At 46.8% G+C, this 19,661-nt stretch overlaps 1 protein-coding gene and 1 non-coding gene across 2 annotated transcripts; both read right to left on the bottom strand.

Annotated features, from left to right (window-relative positions):
- Positions 1 to 1,625: 1,625 nt before the first annotated feature.
- Positions 1,626 to 1,696, bottom strand: TRNAG-GCC. Its single transcript has one exon. It is a non-coding gene; the product is annotated as a tRNA-Gly (tRNA).
- A 6,478-nt stretch (positions 1,697 to 8,174) lies between these two features.
- On the bottom strand, positions 8,175 to 10,739 carry LOC119298857 (cation/calcium exchanger 1-like). Its single transcript, XM_037576161.1, has one exon. It carries the CDS (start codon positions 10,173 to 10,175, stop codon positions 8,475 to 8,477), a length of 1,701 nt encoding a protein of 566 aa, XP_037432058.1. The 5' UTR covers positions 10,176 to 10,739; the 3' UTR covers positions 8,175 to 8,474.
- Positions 10,740 to 19,661: the final 8,922 nt, after the last annotated feature.

The following is a 19,661-nucleotide window of genomic DNA, read 5'->3' as shown; positions in this document are numbered from 1 at the left end:
CGATTCAGGAACACCAATCGGCTTAAGGTCAGGAATAAAGTCAATACAAAACTCAATGACCTCCTCATTTTCATGGCCCTTGGAGATGCTTCCTTCTAGCCTAGCACGGTTATGAACATATTTCTTTAAGACTCTCATGAACCTCTCAAAGGGGAACATATTGTAGAAATACAGGACCCAAAACGTTAATCTCTTCGCATAGGTGAACTAGGACGTGCGTCATGACGTTGAAGAAGGATGGTGGGAACACCAACTCGAAACTGACAAGACATTGCACCAAATCATTCTCTAACCTTGGTATGATTTCTGGATCGATTACCTTCTGAGAGATTGCATTGAGAAATGCACATAGCTTCACAATAGCTAATCGAACGTTTTCCGGTAGAAGCCCCCTCAATGCAACCGAAAGCAGTTGCGTCATAATTTTTAAATGGCATCAGAAAAAGCTTCAACCATGAAAAAAGCTACAACTGGCGTAGAAGAAAAAGCTTCAGGCATGGAAAAAAATGCTTCAATCGGCGTTGAGAAAAGCTTCAACCGATGTGAAAAAAAGTTCCGATTGGAATGGGAAAAAGCTTCAAGCATGGCAGAAAAGCTTCATCCGGTGTGGAAAAAAGCTTCCGCCATGAAACTTTCAAAACACGAGCGTTGGTGAGAGCTATGGGGCGACGACGAAAACTGCAATGAGCGTTGACGAGAGCTACAAGCAGGTATGAAAAAAGCTTCAATGGTAGCAGCTATGGCGTGGTCGGTTGCAGCTCCGGGTCCAGCGAGGCAGGCAGAGCTCCATGGGCCCACGGCACAACCAGCTAGTCCGGTTGCCATTAATACAAGCCGTCGTGTCCTAATTGTCCGATCCCTGAAAGAGGTCATGCCCAACTGCAAGGGCCTCTTTGATTCACAGGATTGTCAAATTGAAGGAATAGGAAAAATGCAGGAATAGGGTGACATGTCCCATAGTATTCTATAGGATTTGAAAGAATGTTTGATAGCATAGGAAAAACAAAGAAATTCTACAAAGAGGTTTGAGTGGATGGAAATTTTTCTCCAAAATGTAGTACAAATGGATCATTTGAAAAAATTCCTAAGGATGCCAATCCTACGAATTAAACGAGCATCACAGGAAAAATTCCTAAGAGTTTAAATCCTCCAAAAATCCTATGCAATTCCTTTAAATCAAAGAAGCCCCAAGTTTGGAACGCGTTGTGCCTGAGCACCAGCATCAACATCATCCATCCATCCATCTGACTTGTATAGCTCATGACATGGAAAATGCATCAAAATTAACGGTCAAAAAGTATGTGGGGTCATCATAAGGAGGAAGTAGAATGATCAGATAAGTTCAGACCATCATGATCAAGGTCTATACTAGACCATTCATTCAGTTTCCCAAGAGAAAAGGGGGGCTGCCGAGCTGCCACGTGGCCAACTCCACACGAACTTAATCTGCAAAGACGAAAACAAATTTGATCACAGTAACCAATGATATAAACCTCCATCACAAAGACATAACAACTGGATGTTGAACCCCCAGTCTTCGAGTTGCAAGCCGTGGCTATAAAAAACACAGAAAAAATATATAATCTTTTTACTCGGTAGAAAGCAGATGGCAAAAATGGAAAGCATGCACCAGCCGGGAATCGAACCCGGGTCTGTACCGTGGCAGGGTACTATTCTACCACTAGACCACTGGTGCGCCACATCTGGATGTTCCATATTACTATATTAGTTCCTATTTGGAAATAAGTACATAGCTGTCGGTTGTTCGTCATTATAGAAGAGCATATATATCACACTTGCTTGATGTGATCCCTTATATGTCCGCGAACGCGTCGGTGGATAGAGGTCAGTGAACCCTATTTCGCCCGGGCAACCACACCCTCATTTTTAAAACCGGATTTCCATGCAAACACATGCACGTGGATCATTGACTGATACAAATACACAACAATGAATTATAGCACACAACAATACAAAAAACATATAGTCCTGATTGGAAGGGAAAAATACATAGCTCAGACATAAATATTATCCATAAGAGCATCTACAACCGGCATTCTCAAATCCTCCTCAAACGGTCGTGGACGCGTCCAGTCAGTGACCGGACAGAAGAGAGAAGGAAAAAAAGTGACCCAGTCGGACCCATCATATCATCCTTATACGTCTGGGCTATCCGCGAACCCTCATATTAAGGACAAATGTAGGGAGGATATGAGGGCTCGTGGACGCGTCCGGTCAGTCGACCACGTAGGACGAGGCCCACCTCAAACCACATTTTCTCTTTCTTTATTTATTCTTTTCTTTTCCTCTCTTCATCTCCATCAATCACGTGCAAGTGACCGGACATACGAGGAAGAAAATGAGGAGTGTGGCTGCATGGACGGACAAATAGAGGTTCAAAACGGGCACGCCCGATTACTGACCAGGCATGTCCGCAAACGTTTAGAGGGTCATATTTGGTAAGTCTGGTTTGTATATGCTGTAAGGGCATAGTTGAATCATAAAACTTAATGATTTTTGATGTGGATACACATATGCTCCACAAGATCATTGAGTAGTTGCGCGCGCGCCTGTTGATCTTTAAGTTGTCGACGCATCTCTAGTAAGTTGACAACATGCACTGCATCTTGTTCTCGGAGGAGGACTTGTACTCCGGACTTCACAAAATCATGTGTACTAGCACGATCACCCTCATCCACTACAATCTTGTTGTGCAAGATTACACAACAAGTCATCACTAGATCTCATATATTTGCAGCTCCACGAACAATACCAATGAGCTTCGAGCACTCCAAATGCCCACTCCACATCTTACTTAGCACCTTCTTACACGTGTGCAAAGAGACACCTTTTGTTATTATTGGGGCTAGAGATAGTCTTCCCAAACGTCGTTCACTGAGGATAAATATCATCAACAAGGTAGTACTCCATGGTGTCCTCATAGCCCTTGAGTGTGTAGTTGCATGGTTGGGCATCCCCATCACAAATTATCTTGAACAATGAAGATCATTGATGCACGTTGATTCCCTTGTGAGACTATGGCATGCCATATAAAGTATGTAAAATTCATAAGTCTTTTGATGCCACTTCTTCAAGTATGATGGTGACCTCTTTGTGTAACCTTGGTATTTCCCGCGCAAACCTATCGTGCAGTTCTTTTATTGCAATGCATGCAGTCAACTGAACCCAGCATATCTGGAAAACTTCTTGATGCTCCAATTGCCAATAACTTTCCATGTCCTTGGCATTTGGTTCTCTCAAGTACTCAGGTTCAAACACCTTCACCACGGTATACGCAACTTCACTATTGCCTCAGAGCATGTATGCTTTCCCATTCGACTGACCTCATCAGCGACATCCCTGGTTTGTATCACATACAAACATCGTCAGAGCAGTCATGCATTTCTGCATAGAAGAGAACGACAGGTGTCCACAACATTTCTTCCTTGGCACGAAGTAAGGATCATATGCCTTCACACCCTCCACTACGCACAGGAACAAATGTTTGATCATCCATAAGTGATGCAAAAAAAAAAGCACACTGAATACATATTTGTTGTAGAGATCTTGTTGTCCCTTTATCCTATCACGGGCCACAACTATCCTGCCTGGCATCGAACCCTTGAAGTTGAGAACATGCTCCTCTTGCTTCTCCATGTCTTCAAGGATGCTCATCATCACCATCAGGTCTTCATCTTCATGGTCATCAATGTATGAATATGACGAATTGATGAACTCCTTGATAATGAACTCATCAAGCTATGGGTAAGCAAACTCATCCTCCAATAAATCCATCGTTTAGCTACAAATGCACAAAAATAACCTAAAAAACTCTTAACATTTCATCAAAAACTAGACATGCAAGGTATATGTTAGGTGGAGTAGGACGCACCAGGGTGGCGGTCGCATTTGGTGCAAGAAGGACGTCTGGACGAACGATGGACGGTTTTGCGGGTTAGGGCCGGATGGGGGATGGCGACAAAGCTATGGCGGGGGAGTAGAACGGGCAAAGGGCAGAGCGGATGAGGACATAACAGAGAGGAAGATGGTAGGTTGGGAAAGGATGGAGATCGATTTAGGGGGTTTGATGTGGGTCCGGCATGGTGGACATGTCCAGGCGGCCCCAAATCTGCGTGTATATGGGCTAGGTTTGAAGGATACCAGATAACTCGGGCATACGGAATGGGTATGGGGGACCAGGTCGGATGGCAGACATATGGGGGGTTAGAGCGTCCGATTGAAGATGATATAACAAGTAGCGACCACACGTGTACTGAGAAAATTTCTATGATTACAGTATTTTCTAAATTATAACTATTGGTTCTAAGAATTTAAGATAAATAAAAATGAAAGACACACATAAACACATATGTATGTACAAATTGTACATGTACATTCCGAAGAGGTTCACAACCTTTTTGGAAAACAATGATAAAACAAGATAATGTATGGTATGTAATCTAAAGACATTTTTTGACGTCATGTTATTGTAACTTATCATGGATTAATTGTTAGTCGTCAATGACTTGATATTTTCTCAAGTCTTGACCAACGACGTCGGCATGTTGTTATGATTAAGTGAAGAGGTTTTGTGGAGGTGTTGCAGTTGGGTCTACCAAGTTCTCAGTCAACTAAGTCATAAGCGGGTGGTAATTCATCCTAGATGGCTGGGTTGGAAATGATCATATACGAGAAGCACTTTGTGCGCTTTGCTGCACCGCTTGCATAGATGGAATGCGGCATCCTTGTATGTATACGCCAGGACAACCTATCACACTCAACGCACATACATACATCAATTTTGGCTTGCTAAGTTAAACATCAACGACATGTAAAAACGGTTTGGCAACCCCCTATTATGATAGTATTGATGGCAATAGAACTTCATCATATTATCATGGAGAAACTACAGTTGATCATTACAAAACATAAGCACAACAAAATACTACACGACAACCCAAAATCAGAGATAAAAAACAAGGGTTTCTCTCCCATGCCATGGCAAAACAACGAAGAAAACACCATGGACCACCAATCCACGCAGACAAGCAAAGGTTGCCCACGAGCAGACGACCGTCATAAAAGCAAGCATCGGTGGTTCACGATAAAACAAACACACGGCAACCAATTAAAAAAACATCAAACATCAGTCCAGATCAAAATCATGAAGCCCGTGAACAACAAGCCACTATAATGTACTAACACACTCTAAAACAACAATTGACAAGAGCCATACAATCAAATGCAAGAGGAAGGCAAAACGAAAAAATCTAGATACTCAAAGGAAAATGAGAAAAAGCGACACCCCCGGAAAAACAACGAACAAAGAAAGGAAAAAAACACTAGTGCCAGCCGATGAGGTCTCATCCACCTAACACCCAACCGAAAAAGACAGGTCCCAGCAAGCGAGGTTGCAACCGCCGAACGTCTAGCCGCCGAATGACCGGCTTGGAAAGACGTTGCTCCTAGAAGCGTGCTCGCAGCCGTCGAACACCCAACCGGGAAGAACGCCAAACTTCCCTCAAGCCTCCTACTCCTAGCAATCAAGATCTTGTGGAGCCGCTTCTGCGCCCAATCACCTCTGATTTTTTTCCTCTTCACCTCCGCGCGGTCTTCTTTTTTTAGGTCAAGCAAAATGCTTTATTATGCAACAACTTGGGAAGAATCGCCCATAAAAGAAGCAGCTACATCAGCTGGAAGGTCATCATCCAGTACAATAACCTCACCCGCAGCGAGTGACAAGCCGATCTTAGCTAGATTGTGGGCAGCCGTATTGGCTTCTCTCTTACAATGAGCAAATACACAGGAAGCAAACCATAGCCGCGCTTGTACTTTGACATCCTCAATCACATGGGTTTGCCTGGAGAAGTCTGGAGCTCGCCGATTTAAAGCTTGTTGCACCAGGAGCGCGTCCGTTTCCACAGTAAGCCGCAACACCCCTAGTTCGGCCGCTACGTCCAGCGCTTGCTCGACGGCTTGCAGCTCCGTGTCAAATGCCGAGGCTACGTGATCAACCCGTCCCGCTCGTGCAGCTACCACGTGCTCCATAGAGTCACGAATGATCACGCCCCATGCCCCATGCTGGCTTCCCGGGTTATAGGCACCATCGACATTAAGCTTCAGCTCATCCGGCGGCGGCAGGGACCAGGCCTGAGGGATCCCGCTGAGCTTGGGAATTTTGCATAAACACCCCAAGTATTTCGCAGCCGTGCATGCAGCCCTACACACGAACTGGTCGTGATCCATGGGCTTCTCCCCTTCACGCACCTTGTTCCTCTGGTTCCACCATTGCCACCACATTACGATGACCTACATCCTCTCATTTTCCGGGGCCTGCCATAAAGTGTCCATGGTCTCACCCACAGACTCGCAGTTTGAGAGTTGCAGCCTAATATGTTCGAGTTCAAGCTTCAACCACACCGGTTTGACCTCACTACAGTCAACGAAGAGGTGTTTCCCTGACTCATGTCTCGCATTGCACATGAAGCACATGTGGTCTTCGATATTCATTCCTCTTTTTGCCAGGATGTCCTTTGTGGCGATCATGTTATGAGCCATCCGCCATACAAAATGTCTGATTTTCCCCGGGCACGGAAGCTTCCAGATCCTTTTCCATCTCACATCACCGCCGCCATCTAGGTCACCAACAGCTTGTGGCTCGCCTGTCTGACCCTCGCCGGAGTGCTCGGAGAACACTCGTTGTAGTTTGTAGGCTTGCTTAACAGAGAACAGTCCTTTGCTGTCAAAATGCCATGCTCGGAAATCCTCGGCTCCATCCCGAAGTGGTAGCTGAAGGATTAAGGCGGCATCCTCCTCCCAAAACATGTCTCTTATGAGCTCCTCGTCCCACTTCCCAGTGGTCGGATCGATGATTTCAAACACCTTAGTTAACAAACTGCTCCCTCTAGGAGTCACAACTTTCGTGGGCCAAGCCCTAGGGATCCATGGATCATCCCATATATGGATATTTTGTCTATCACCAACCCGCCAAATCACACCTTTTTTGATGAGGCCAATTCCATGTGTAATACTCCTCCAAGCATATGACACATTGGCGCTCAGATCCGCTTCCAACACATCACAGTTCGGTAATACTTGGCCTTCATCATCTGTGCACAGAGGCTATCTGGTTGCTGGATGAGTCGCCACACCTGCCTTGCTAACATAGCAATGTTGAAGTCATGTATATCTCTGAACCCAAGTCCTCCTTTGCCTTTGGATTTAGTGAGCTTCTGGCAGCCCACCCAGTGCACTTTGTTTTCATTTTCCTGTTGGTTGCACCAATACCGACCTATCATTGCACTCAACTCATCACAAAAGGTCTTCGTTAGGTAAAACACTGACATGGCAAAGGTGGGGACTGCCTGTGCGACTCCCTTAACTAAGATTTCCTTTCCCTGACGAGACAGAGTGCGCTCGTTCCAGCCCTGCATATGATTCCATATAGCATCCCTCAAGTAAGCAAACGCCTTCCTCTTCGATCGCCCAATATACACAGGGAGCCCTAGGTAATTTTCATTATACGCTTCATTGGTGATGCCGAGAGTATCCTTTACACTCTGTTTGGATTGCGTCATACTGTTCTTACTGAGCATGATAGCAGATTTTTCCTGATTAATGCACTGTCCCGAACACCTTTCATATACCGCAAGGATTCACCTCAATTCCCTGGCTTCATCCTCCCTCGCTCTCATCAACAGAACCGAGTCATCGGCAAAAAATAGTTGAGAGATTGAGGGAGCCCCTGCACAGACTTGAATGCCGTTCATTGTTCCCCTTTGTTGCGCATCCTTGAGCATCGCTGACAGCCCTTCTGCACATATAACAAAAAGATATGGCAAAATTGGGTCGCCCTAGAGACGCAACATGACAAGAACACATGGCCCATTGACGGCCCTCGGGGCGAGGCGTGCGATACGTGGTCAACACCGACAGACCAGTGAAGAAAGAAGGAAAACAACCTCCAGAGTGCTGTGGGCTCTTGAAATCGCTGCCCTGAATCGACTCGTATCACTCCACCATACCAACCACCTACCAACAAGCCCATCCATCCGCAGATAACTCCACAAAACACAAGAGGTTGATCAAGTGGACCAAGTTTCAAATTAGAGACCTCAATTGATTGAGAGAGCTTCCACCCTAGGGAGTTTATAGTGAGTTAAAGCATTTACTCATAGTATGTACCTGTACTTTACATGGCAATTAACAATTATAGACAAGTACTTCATCCCCTTTTTCCTATATCATACTTAATTTACAACAGATAACAAAGAATGACTTTGTTTTGTGGCTTTACATATCCACATGCATGCATTGCCCTCTCACAACTGAAGTGTCACGAGCGTGTGTGAGAAGCAGCCAAGCCAAGCCAGCTCCATCACTTCCGCACCAACCTACGTACTACTACTCTTTTAGCCTCAGGATCTTGTTCGATCTTGCCGCTGCACCATCAAATCAAATCCGACAGTCCTCAATCACTGTCTCGGTAGGAGAGAATCTAGGCTGAGGACGCCGACGGCGTCGGCGACCCGGACGGCGATGAAGCAGAGGTACACGGCGAGCAGCCCGGCACCGAGCGTGACGTCCAGCCTCATCCCCCTCGCCGGCAGCACCACCAACGCCCACGCCAGCCCGCCCACCAGGAACGCCACCGTCACGTACGTCGCCGCATCCACCGGGATCCTGTACGGCTCCGGGTACCGCGCCCCCGCCGCCAGTGCCATCGACAGCCCCAGCCCCACCACCGTGTTGAACGCCGGCCCGGCGTAGCACCCCGCCACGGCCGTCTGGGCGCCCGCCGCGCCGTCCTGCGTCGCCATCGCCACGTCCGCGACCATGTCGCCGAGGGAGTTGCCCCACGCGAGCACGGTGACCCCCAGCACGCTCGCGGGGACGCCGACGATGATGCCGGTGGACACGAGGAGGGCCACGAGCTCCCGGGCCAGGAGGTAGGACCAGAGGATGGACATGAGGAACCCGCCGCTGAGCCACACGAGGCGGGCGTACCGGCCGTGTGGTGGTGCCGCGGCGTCCGTGGTCGCGGCCGCGGCGATGGCGAGGAGCGTGCCGGTGAGGGTGCCGGCGAGGAGCGCGGTCGGGCTGGTCGGGGAGGTGACTACGGCGAGGAGGAGAGGGCCGAGGAGCGCTGACGTGATGGCATACGGCCTGGACCAGCGGTGCCCGTCGATGTCCGGGATGGTGAGGCGGCGCGGGAGGTAGAGCGGCGCGTGGACTGCGGCCAAGAGGCCGCTGGCGAAGGTCCTTGGTGGCTGCTTGGAGGATACGGTGACCGGGAGGAGGAGCGGGGCGGCGAGGTCATCGGAAGGCTTCATTGTCTTTGTGCTGTCGTCGTCGGCGGCGGCGGAGCAGCAGTGCGACGTCGAGACGAGGAGGACGTAGGCGGCGTAGAGGGAGAGGAAGCACGCGGCCGCCCACACCGTGACCGTGCCGGCGACCAGCACGGCGAGGAGGTAGCAGAGCGCGACGAGAAGAAAGCACACGTCGCGCACGAACCCGCTCCGCTCAATGACGGCGCCACCGCGGCGAGCGGCGACGATGGCGACCACGCCGGCGACGACGGTGGACACGAACAGCGCGCCGCCGAGCGCGCCGCTGAGCCCCACGTCCCCCGCCTCCCCGCCGTCGGACGCGAACGCCACGACGCTGGAGAGCACGTCGGGCGCGCCGTTGCCGAGCGAGAGCAGCGTGACCCCGGCCACGGCGGGCGGCAGGCGGAGCGCGGCAGAGAGGCCCTCCAGCGAGGCGCAGAAGTACTCGGAGGCGGTGTCGCCGAGGAGGTAGAAGAGAAGGAGCAGCCAGAGCGCGATCGCCGCGCCGCCCAGCCACGGCGACCACCACCAGAGCCCCTCCTCGTCCTCCCCGCACGCGCAGTAGAAGAGCGCGAGGTAGTCGACGTACCCGGTCGGCGCGCACGGCGGGTGGGACGACGAGCGGAGGTACCGGCACCGCGCGGCGCGGCCCTCCAGCGCCTGCAGCTCCGCCTCGCAGCTCCCCGGCTCCCGCCCTCCGGCGCCCGAGCCGAAGAAGAAGGTCCCGCCGTGCTGCGTGCGCAGGGAAAGGCATATGACGACGAGCAGGAGCAGCAGGAAGGAGGCGCTCGCGGTCACGGCGGCGGCATTGCGCCTGCTCTTGTACATCCTCTGCAAGAAAGCCATGGCGTTGATGTCCGGAGCTCAGCTCAGCTACTGTAATCGAATACGGCGGTGGAGCTCAGCTGAGGTACAGTAATGCTGTGGCGCCATGCATGGCCGCGGTGGAGCTCGCATGTCTTGTAGCATTGGTCGGTCGGCCCGTGATCAAATCAAATTTGGTTTTGTGGCTGCAGATGAGTACGTTTGTGACTTTGTGTGGACTTTTGGTAGGAAGGGACACATGGCAGCTGAGCAGATCCCTTTTGGAAGCTGCATCATTCTTCTTCCTGGTGACGCGGCAGCCATGTTCCATCTTGCATGCCACATGAGCTTAGAACAATGATGACGATGAGCTTGGGCAGAAAGATAGAAGACGCAAGCTTACAAACTGCAAGCCGAAACCTCATCATCATCAGTTGGTGCTTAATCAGCTGACAAACAAAAATGCTAGACATACGAATGTCAGATCACAAGTGATTAATCAGCCTGCTGCTTTGATTAGGGCACAACGACGGCATGTCAGCATGTGTGTTTGGTCGATGTGGACCATTTCTTTCCTAATAACACAAGAAAAATGTCGACCATTCTTTTGAGGAATTAATTGCACAATTATTTCAGATAAGATACGTAGTGCAATTATTCTTGCATCTGCCCAACCTGGTCCATTCATGATTTCTATTGATATTCATAAATTAGCAGCAGCAGCAACAAAACAATTTTTAAGTGTTCCATTCCGACAGAGATCTCAACCAACTTCCGGTGTTCAATGTTCAGTCATCAGTCATGGTAGGAATATTATCTTCTATCCCCTTCGTTTCTAAATACTCGGATATATATATATAGATTCACTCATTTTGCTCTGTATGTAGTCCGCATTAAAATCTTCAAAAAAACTTATAGTACTCCGTCTGTCTCAAAATAAGTGTCTCCGCTTTAATACAACTCTGTACTAAAGTTAAAATTAGTATAAAGTTTGGACACTTATTTTGAGACGGAGGTGGTATTTAGGAACCAAGGAAGTACAGAGGAGGTGGCATGGGTACGTACTCTCAGAGAATCAGCAGCAGATTGCACCAAGAGGATACCGCAAAATCATCTGCATAAAAAGTGATGATCCAATCCAAGCCAGCCTGCAACGATCATCCATGCTGATCTGAATCTGCGTGCACACAGAATTAATCAAGTTGACTCCACCAACTACCGATTTTTTAGAATAATTGTGAGGGAATCCTCTCATCTCCTTGTTGCTGATCTTGTCTGAGTAATTGTTGTACCGATGGTTGGAATGTTCCGTCGGCCATGCCATGACCCATGAGCTTAGTCATGTAGAACAATCATGATTGATGATGCTACTTAGGCAGATATCATCGACACGCATTGCAGACGGTACAATTGCAAATTGCAGACAGCTGACAACTCAGTGGCGAGTACGAAGCAATTAGCTCCGTCGATCCAAGTCAGATCAACGGGTGATTAGCCTGCTGCGCACTGTTTTGGTTACCGGTCGAAATTTCAAGATTTCCCATGGTTACCACGTATTTCCGTGCCCCTCGGTAAATCGCCATACCGAGCAAAAAACATCATTTTTTTTGAAAATTTTGAATTTAAACACTCGATTTACTATGAAGTACGTAGGATCTAATTAATGCCATGAAAGTTGGTTCTGGCGTGTTAGTAGCAACCTAGTTCATGTTTTGAGAGGTCTCTGGTTCGAATATTTGTTCATTCACTTATTTGAATTCAAAATTCAACTACAAAATTCGCTCGAAATATTCTCGGTCTGCGCAAAAAAGTTTGCCTAATTTGGTTGATATTTATTTCCTGATGTCTTGATAGTTTACTCATGTCAACCCTGATGCTTTACGTCTAGAAAGCATATGTTGATCGCTGATAATTCAGAAGTACGCATCGTCGATCCATGTCAGACCAACAGGTGATTAGCCGGCTGGCTGCAGCTTAGATTAGGGCCGTTGCGGCTGTGTTTGATCGAATCGATGTGGACCATTTTCGTGGGAGATTTATTGGCACGTGTGGCGGGCAAAATTATTTCAGACAAGGCGTACAGTACAGTTATTTGTGCACCTACCCAAGCTGGTCCATCGATGAACTTGATATACTCATAATTCAGCATAAATAATATTGTAAGTGATTCTTTTTTTTTTTTTTGCGAATAGAACATTTGTAAGTGATCAAAAGGATATGAAGAGAATCAGTGCGTTCAGTCTTCAGTCTGACAGACATCGTAACGAGCTGGCCGTGTTCAAGGTTTTTTTTTTTTTTCGGGTAAAAAAAATTGATCTTCTATAGACGAGGTGGCAGAGCATGCCACGAAGTCAGGATCTTCATCTGCAAAAAAAGTTGATGATCCCGATGAGTCTCCATGCTCAATATTGACTCCAGCAATTGAGAGTGATCGTGAGCAGTGAAATCCACTCATCTCCACCATGATCTTCTGACTCTGAATAATTGTTGTACTTGTGTGACAGTGCAAGTGTAACCTTTGGTACGCTACGCAGAACTGCAAGTTACTCTTGTCAACCCTGGTGCTTTACGTCCGAGTTGATGCAATTCTTGTACTCCCTCCGTTCTAAATATTTGTTTTTCTACAGATTTCAACAAGTGACTACATGCGGAGCAATATGAGTGAATCTACATTCTAAAATATGTCTATATACATCCGTATGTGATAGTCCATTTAAATCTTTAGAAAGACGACTATTTAGAAACAGAGAGAGTATCAAATATAAAAATGATGCAATGCTTTACATATAAGATTAGGAAGGGTCACGTGGCAGCTCAGGATGCCCCCTTTCCCTGGGAGGCACCTGGATCATCTAGAACCTCTTGATGCTGGCCTGATCCTAACTGATCATTAGTTCTTCTTCCTCCTCTTAATGGCACATCAAGCCTTTTCTATTGTTAATAACTCTGATGGATGCTTCATGTCACGAGCTCGATCAGCCAAAGATGGAATGATGATGACGATGATGCGTAGGCAGAAAGTATCGCACGGACGACACAATCGCATGCATTGCAATTGGCCATGACCTCTTCCAATGACCAGAAAATTTGGGCATGATGGATTGCATTAGTGATAACCCATGCAGCTGTTGCTGTTGTGGGCCCCACGGCAAAATTATTTGACACGTGTAGCAGCCACAATTATCAGCATTTCAGACAAAGAATGGTACTTAGCTAAGTATGCTAGTACGAGTAGCCTAGTACTGGTGATGCGTTTATCAGCAGTGACCTACCACCAACTAAGCTGGCCTAATCCAATCATGCAAGGAATAATATCATCTATCTACGAGGTGGAAGAGATACTAGGATCATCAGAGATTAGAAGCATAACTGGTTTGGTGCCAAAATTTGGCATGCCAATGTCTGATATTGTGCCAAAATTGGCTACTAATTAACTGGTTAGTAAGTTGTCTTGCCTATCTCATATAAAGTTGCCAATATTTAGCAAGTCTTGGTATTGCTAATATTTGGCAATGCCAACATTTGGCTAGCCAAATATTGGTAGGAAACCAATCATGCTCTAAGATGCCGCAGAAATCAGCATCTTCGGCTGTAAAAAATGTTGATGAGGCGGCTCGCGCGACCCCGCCTCGCGCCGCCTACCCGGGCGGCGGCCGGGGCGGCTCGCCCCCTCCCCCCGCCCTTCAGTCCTCTCTCCCCCGCACCGCCGGAAGGGGCCCCCGGATCTGGCCGGGTGGTTTCGGCGGCGGCGGGACTTCCTTTCCCCCGCGTGTGGCGCCCTTCCCGGGGCAGGGTTTGGCGGCGGGTGCAGCTCGGCAGGTGGCGGTCTGGCTTCCTGGCATTGGGGGTCATCGGCTGGCGCAGTGGTGATGCTGCTTCTTGGCGGCAGGGCGGCTTGGTGGTGTTGGGTTGCCGGCGGCGCGACCCTGACACAGATCTGGGCCCTTAGGACCCCATCTTGGTCCTAGGTGGCCGGCGCCGGTGTGGCTTCGCTGCCTCCGGGGCGGTGAAGTGGAGGAGCGGCTTGGACAGGGAGCCACGACACTGATGGCACACCTTCTGCAGCGCGACGGCGGGAGCTTTACGGGCATTTGAGGGCCTGGTGGGGCCTGTGGGCCCACAAGCCTGGTTTGCTCCTGCTATTGCGTCCGGTCGGATCCCGTCAGTGACGGTGGAGGTTGGGCCCTCCCGCGTGCTGACGGTGCTACTGCTCCCTGTCTCGCTCCTCCTCTTCGCTGTGCGGGTCCCACTTCGCGTTGTCGTGGTGAGACGGCGTGGGAGACTCAAGATTGTGTTGGCGCAGTGTGATGGACGGTATGGTGGCATGCTCCGGAGCGTCCGGGGTGATGGTTGGGATCGGGAAAAATCTCTGTCGGCCTGGCCGACTCCAACGCGGTGCGCCTGAGGGTGCCGCCGGACCTTCCTGGAGGGCGTTGGGTGCCACCCTTCCTTTCTCCTCGTTGCGTACCGGAGCAACCCTTGTAGCAGCGTCGTCATCGTCGTGTTCCTTCTTGGAGGTGTTGCGTGGTACCGATGCTTCGGAGCCGGAGCTTGGTGGAAGATCTCCGGTGGGGCGCAGCGGTCACGAGGCTTCTTCATTTTTGTTGATCCGCCGTTGTCGGCATTTATTTCTTTTGTATTTTCTCTTTCATTTTTTTTGGCGTGCCTGTGCTGTTTCCGTCCCATCACCTATCATTAATTGTATCAGTGACGATTGCTTTATAATACAAAGCGGGAGAAAACCCTATTTCGGAAAAAATGTTGACGATCACATTCCAACATTTCAAGATTTACAGTCAGAGTTCAGCTGAAGATACTGATCACTTGATCAGAGGCAATGTTGAGACGTGCATGCAGATTGCAGAGTCCAAGGGATCCTCTCATCTCGACCGCATACAGAGCAACCGCAAGCGGGAAACACATCATCTTGATTTGTTGGGTAACCTAGCTGGCGATTCAGAAGCAAAGCTTCAACATGTTATTGGCCTGCTGCTTCTATTAAGACAGTGGCGGCACTGTGCAAGCGACAACCCCGTTGCAGCCGTGCTTGATCAATGTGGATCATTCTCGCACGAAATCAATTGGCATGTGCGGCACGCACAATTATTTCTGACAAGCTACGTGCGGTATAAATATTTCTGCATCTACCCAAGCTGGCCCATTATTGAAATTCATAGCTTAGCCCCAAAAAAACAAGTGTTCAAAATTTGCGAAAAGAATCAGTAGGTTCAGTTCCGACAGAGATCTTCCCGTGTTCATGGTTCAGCCCTGCAACTGCAAGGAATAACACCACAAAATCATCTGCAGAAAAAAGGTGATGATTCCAAGCCAGCCTGCGATGATTCTCCATGCTGATCCGATCTGCACGCACACAGAATTTGACTCCAACTACCGATTTGCAGAATAATTTTGCATGTCCTTGCTGATCTTGACTGCATAATTGCTGTACGTTTACAACTGCAGCCTTGATATACTTATATGAAGTACTTGTTGCTCAAACACTAAATATATCCCTTTGAGCAACAATTAATATGCATCGAAGGGAGTACCAATAGTTCATGACCTCTTTCGGTGACCCAACCACAGAATTGACAAGTGCATGCAGCAGACACGATCATTATCTAGACAAATAGTACTGTTGGCTAAGTATGCTAGTGCGAGTAGCCTAGTACTGGCGATGCGTGTATCTGCACCTACCAACTAAGCTGGCTGAATCCAATAATTCAAGAGATAATACCATCCATCTATCTGAAGACAACGTAGCAGAGAGATACTCTGAAGGAATCAGCAGGAGATTGCACCACGAGGATGGCAAAAACGTGATGATGATCCCAGATCGACCACCATGTCAGGATTCTCCGCGTTTGATTGGGGACATGATTAAGCAAGTTGACGACTCCAACGATTGAGGTCAGAGAAAATGAGAAGCACGCGGGCAGAGGCTCTGAATGTTCACTTTAGTTACATGTATGTTGCTTGAAAATTTCACTATTCTATGATTATTTTTGCATCTTACAAAAATTACAATTTTGGTGAAAGTTGTGTGCAAGTTTTTAAATTTTATTTTTTTCTTCAAGAAATACCAATGCCATTAATTCATTCTTTTTTAGAGAAATTTATTATTTTGATATTTTTTTAGTTTTTATTTCGTTCTACTTAGGGTAATATCAATGCCACTAATTTATTCATTCTTAGACACATTTTTTTGCAAAAAAATCCACTTTTATGTTCTTATTATTGTATATTTTGAAAAAGGTAATTTTTATGTATATTTTGTGCAATTTTTTACAATGTTTGTTTTAGATTTTTTATTTTTATTTTTTAAAATGGTAATACCAATGCCACTAATTAATTTTACCTTAGGAAATTTAATTATTTTGAGTTTTTTATTTTGTTCATTTTATTTCCACTTAAACATAATACCAATGTCAGTATGTCACTAACTCATTACTTCTTAGCAAACATCTTTTTTGCAAAATTCCACTATTAGATGCTTATTCTTGCATATTATTAAAAAAACACAACTTATGTGTAAATTATGTGCAAATTTATCATTATTTTCTTTTATTTTTTTCACTTCCTTTCTTCTTAAAGGAAAATATCAATGGCACTAATTCATTCCTTCGTTGAAAACATAATTTTTTATTTTGTGTGTGTAAGTATAAATGCAACTACTAAATAATATGTGTGGAAATCATAGTAGAATGCGAAAATTTCACTAGTATGTACTTGTTCTTTGCATATTTCAAAAAGTGCAGTTTCAATGCAAAGTTGTGCGCAACTTTTCAAAACTTTTCTTTTTCATTCTCTTTCTTCTTAAAGGGTTTCATTCTTTCTTAGAAAACTTCATTACTTTATTATTTTATTTGCTTTTTTTGAAAGATAATAACAATGCCACGAATTCATTCTTTCATGGATTTTTTTTCATTTTTCTTTCCTTTTGTAAGGGTAATACTGATGTTGTAATGGATTGTGACATCAGCATTACCCTTACAAAAGAAAAGAAAACAAAAGAAAAATAAATTGTATGGGGTGACATGACGTCAGCCTTCACAAAGACGTCGTCGCACTGGTGCGCCAAGGAGACGGCCTTTGCCGCCTCCTCCTTTACCCCTGCATAATTCCTGTCGTTGATCTCATCGTAGGCTCCGGCAAACCCGAACTTCATGTTGTCATACATCCTTTGGCATCGCTCAAGCACCGCCGCCCTCTTGAGATATGTACCCAATTTTGCTACTAGGCCCTCGATATCATGGATGGCGCCCTAGGCATTGCTGATGCCCATGTTGTCCGCCACCTTGGCCAGGCCCCATGTGTCCGTGTATGGGCTTGGGTGGTGCTTTCTCAACTTCAACACACATAAATCGTATTTGACATGTGTGTTCTTGTAAGTCACCTCCTTGCAAGTTGTTTCCAAGGTCGTGTCGGCACCGGGCAATGCTAGAACAACGGCGGCTATGACTACAAGAGCCGTTTGTGGCCTCATGGATCTTGTTGGTTGTATTTTGACAGAAAGAGATGTTAAACCTGGGTGATTTCGCTTGAGTTGTAAAATACATTGAAGGGAGACGGTAGAATATAGGACTATTTAGATACATTAAAACTGTGCAACTTTCCAGCCCTCTCAGGCCATTAGCGTCTGTGGTCGTCCGATCTTCAATTTCAAGCATTTTCGGCCGTCAGCTTTGATGTGAATCGCACCTAATCAGCCTTCGTTCACTATTAACGAGCGCAAACCGTCTGGGCCGCTGCTCCGGTCGCTTTTTTGGTTGTCTCGGGTTAAATTGGGCCTCATGGGCCTGTAGCAACCTCCCCTAAGCCATCGATCATTGCATTTCGCTAGGTCGCACGTTTCCCCCACCCCCCTCGCGTGGCGGATCTTCCCCGATCTAACCTCTGTCGCGTTCATCCCCATTCTTGTACGCCGGTGGGATCCTGCTTCCCACCGCGCAAGGGCGCCGGTACGACAGCCTCCCACAACCTGGCTTAGATTTCAGACGGCACCACAACTTCGGCTGGGGGCCTCAAGCATCGGTGGCGACGCCAGAGGGCGGTGACGACGGCAGCGAATTATCGCTTGTCGGTTGGACTCCACTTGCCGGTGATTGAGGAAATAAATCACCATGCCACTCTTCAGCGGCTACTACTTGCAGGTCCGTTACCACTCCGTGCTCTTCCATTCCTCTGCCGGCATTATTGATGCTATTCTTTCACCTCCCAAAATGATGCAAGTTATCTAGGTTGACTGACTTGAGCTCCTCTGTGCTTCCAAGCTGGGATTAGCAGTTCCAGTATAATTTTTGCCTTTGGATTGTAAATAAACTCCTTTTGGACGAGCATCCTTTTCCATTGACTAATAATAGCCAATCCAGATTTGTTTGATCTGTTTGCATTTTTCGGTATACTTTACATATAGAGGTTCTTGGTGGTGTACGTATAGGACCAATAATAGTTGTAGAAATTCTGTAGCCGTCTGGTATTGCAAGATAATGGATTCAGGAGAGCCGATTATAACTGGGATAATGAAATTAGGCAGAAGGCATTGCTAATCTTGACATGAAGAAACACATTATTCTGATATGTCCATGATATTTTAGTGCTCACTTTATTTTACCGATGTTCCAATTTGAGTTTATCACATCCATGCTCTGAAAGTTCAGGTTATAACTCTAGACCAAATTTGAGTTTACCACACCCACGCTCTGAAAGTTCAGGTTGCCATGACATGACCTGTGCTTTGCAGGATAAATCAGAGAACATCTTTGATGGTCCTTTGATAGAATATAATGAGAACAACATAATACGTAAGGCATGTACTACATGGATCTTGATTCGGAATTCAGCAAAACAACTCTATTGAGTACCTGCAATAAAATAGTAAATTGTTGTTCATGATCCTACAGTTTCTGAAGTCAAAAGTAGCAGTGTTTACATCTAATTGTATCCTGCAAAGCTAATAAAGTCCTTCATAATCTCGTGTGGGTGTGGTCTCTATTAGTCACTATGTATTCGCTGAGATTCTTTCATTTTGTTGAAATTGTATGTGCATCTGCTTTTGTCCGTGCCATGTTAGGCGGCGCTGGATCATCTATGTTGAGGATGGCTTCACCGACTTGTGCATCGTCCGAGGTCTGTTTCCCTTTCCTAGGGTTTAACAAAATCGCATGAGTTATTGGTCAAGAGGAGGCCCGCATGCAGCAAAGTATGTCAACGCAAAATCAATGCAGGGTTTGTTCAGGACATTACAGTTCGAAGGACATGCAAATGTTTGATTCTCCCTGTGCAGTGTCAATCAACTGTTGATTGCAGGAGCAAGGTGTACGAAAAATTTGATTGCAGTTTAGTGTTTTATTGCATGAACATAACAATTTACTGTTTTATTGCAGGTACTCAATAGAGTTCTTTTGCTGCATTCAGAATCAAGATCTATGTAGTACATGCCTTACATATTGTATGTTGTTGTCATTATACTCTATCAAAGGAGCATCTAAGCTGTTCTCTGATTTATGAATTTTCTCTACAGGGGTA

The sequence above is a fragment of the Triticum dicoccoides genome, chromosome 5A (assembly GCF_002162155.2).
Source record: "Triticum dicoccoides isolate Atlit2015 ecotype Zavitan chromosome 5A, WEW_v2.0, whole genome shotgun sequence".
Lineage (NCBI taxonomy): Eukaryota > Viridiplantae > Streptophyta > Magnoliopsida > Poales > Poaceae > Triticum > Triticum dicoccoides.
Note: the sequence above shows the minus strand (reverse complement) of the source record. Positions and strands in the feature narration are given on the sequence as shown.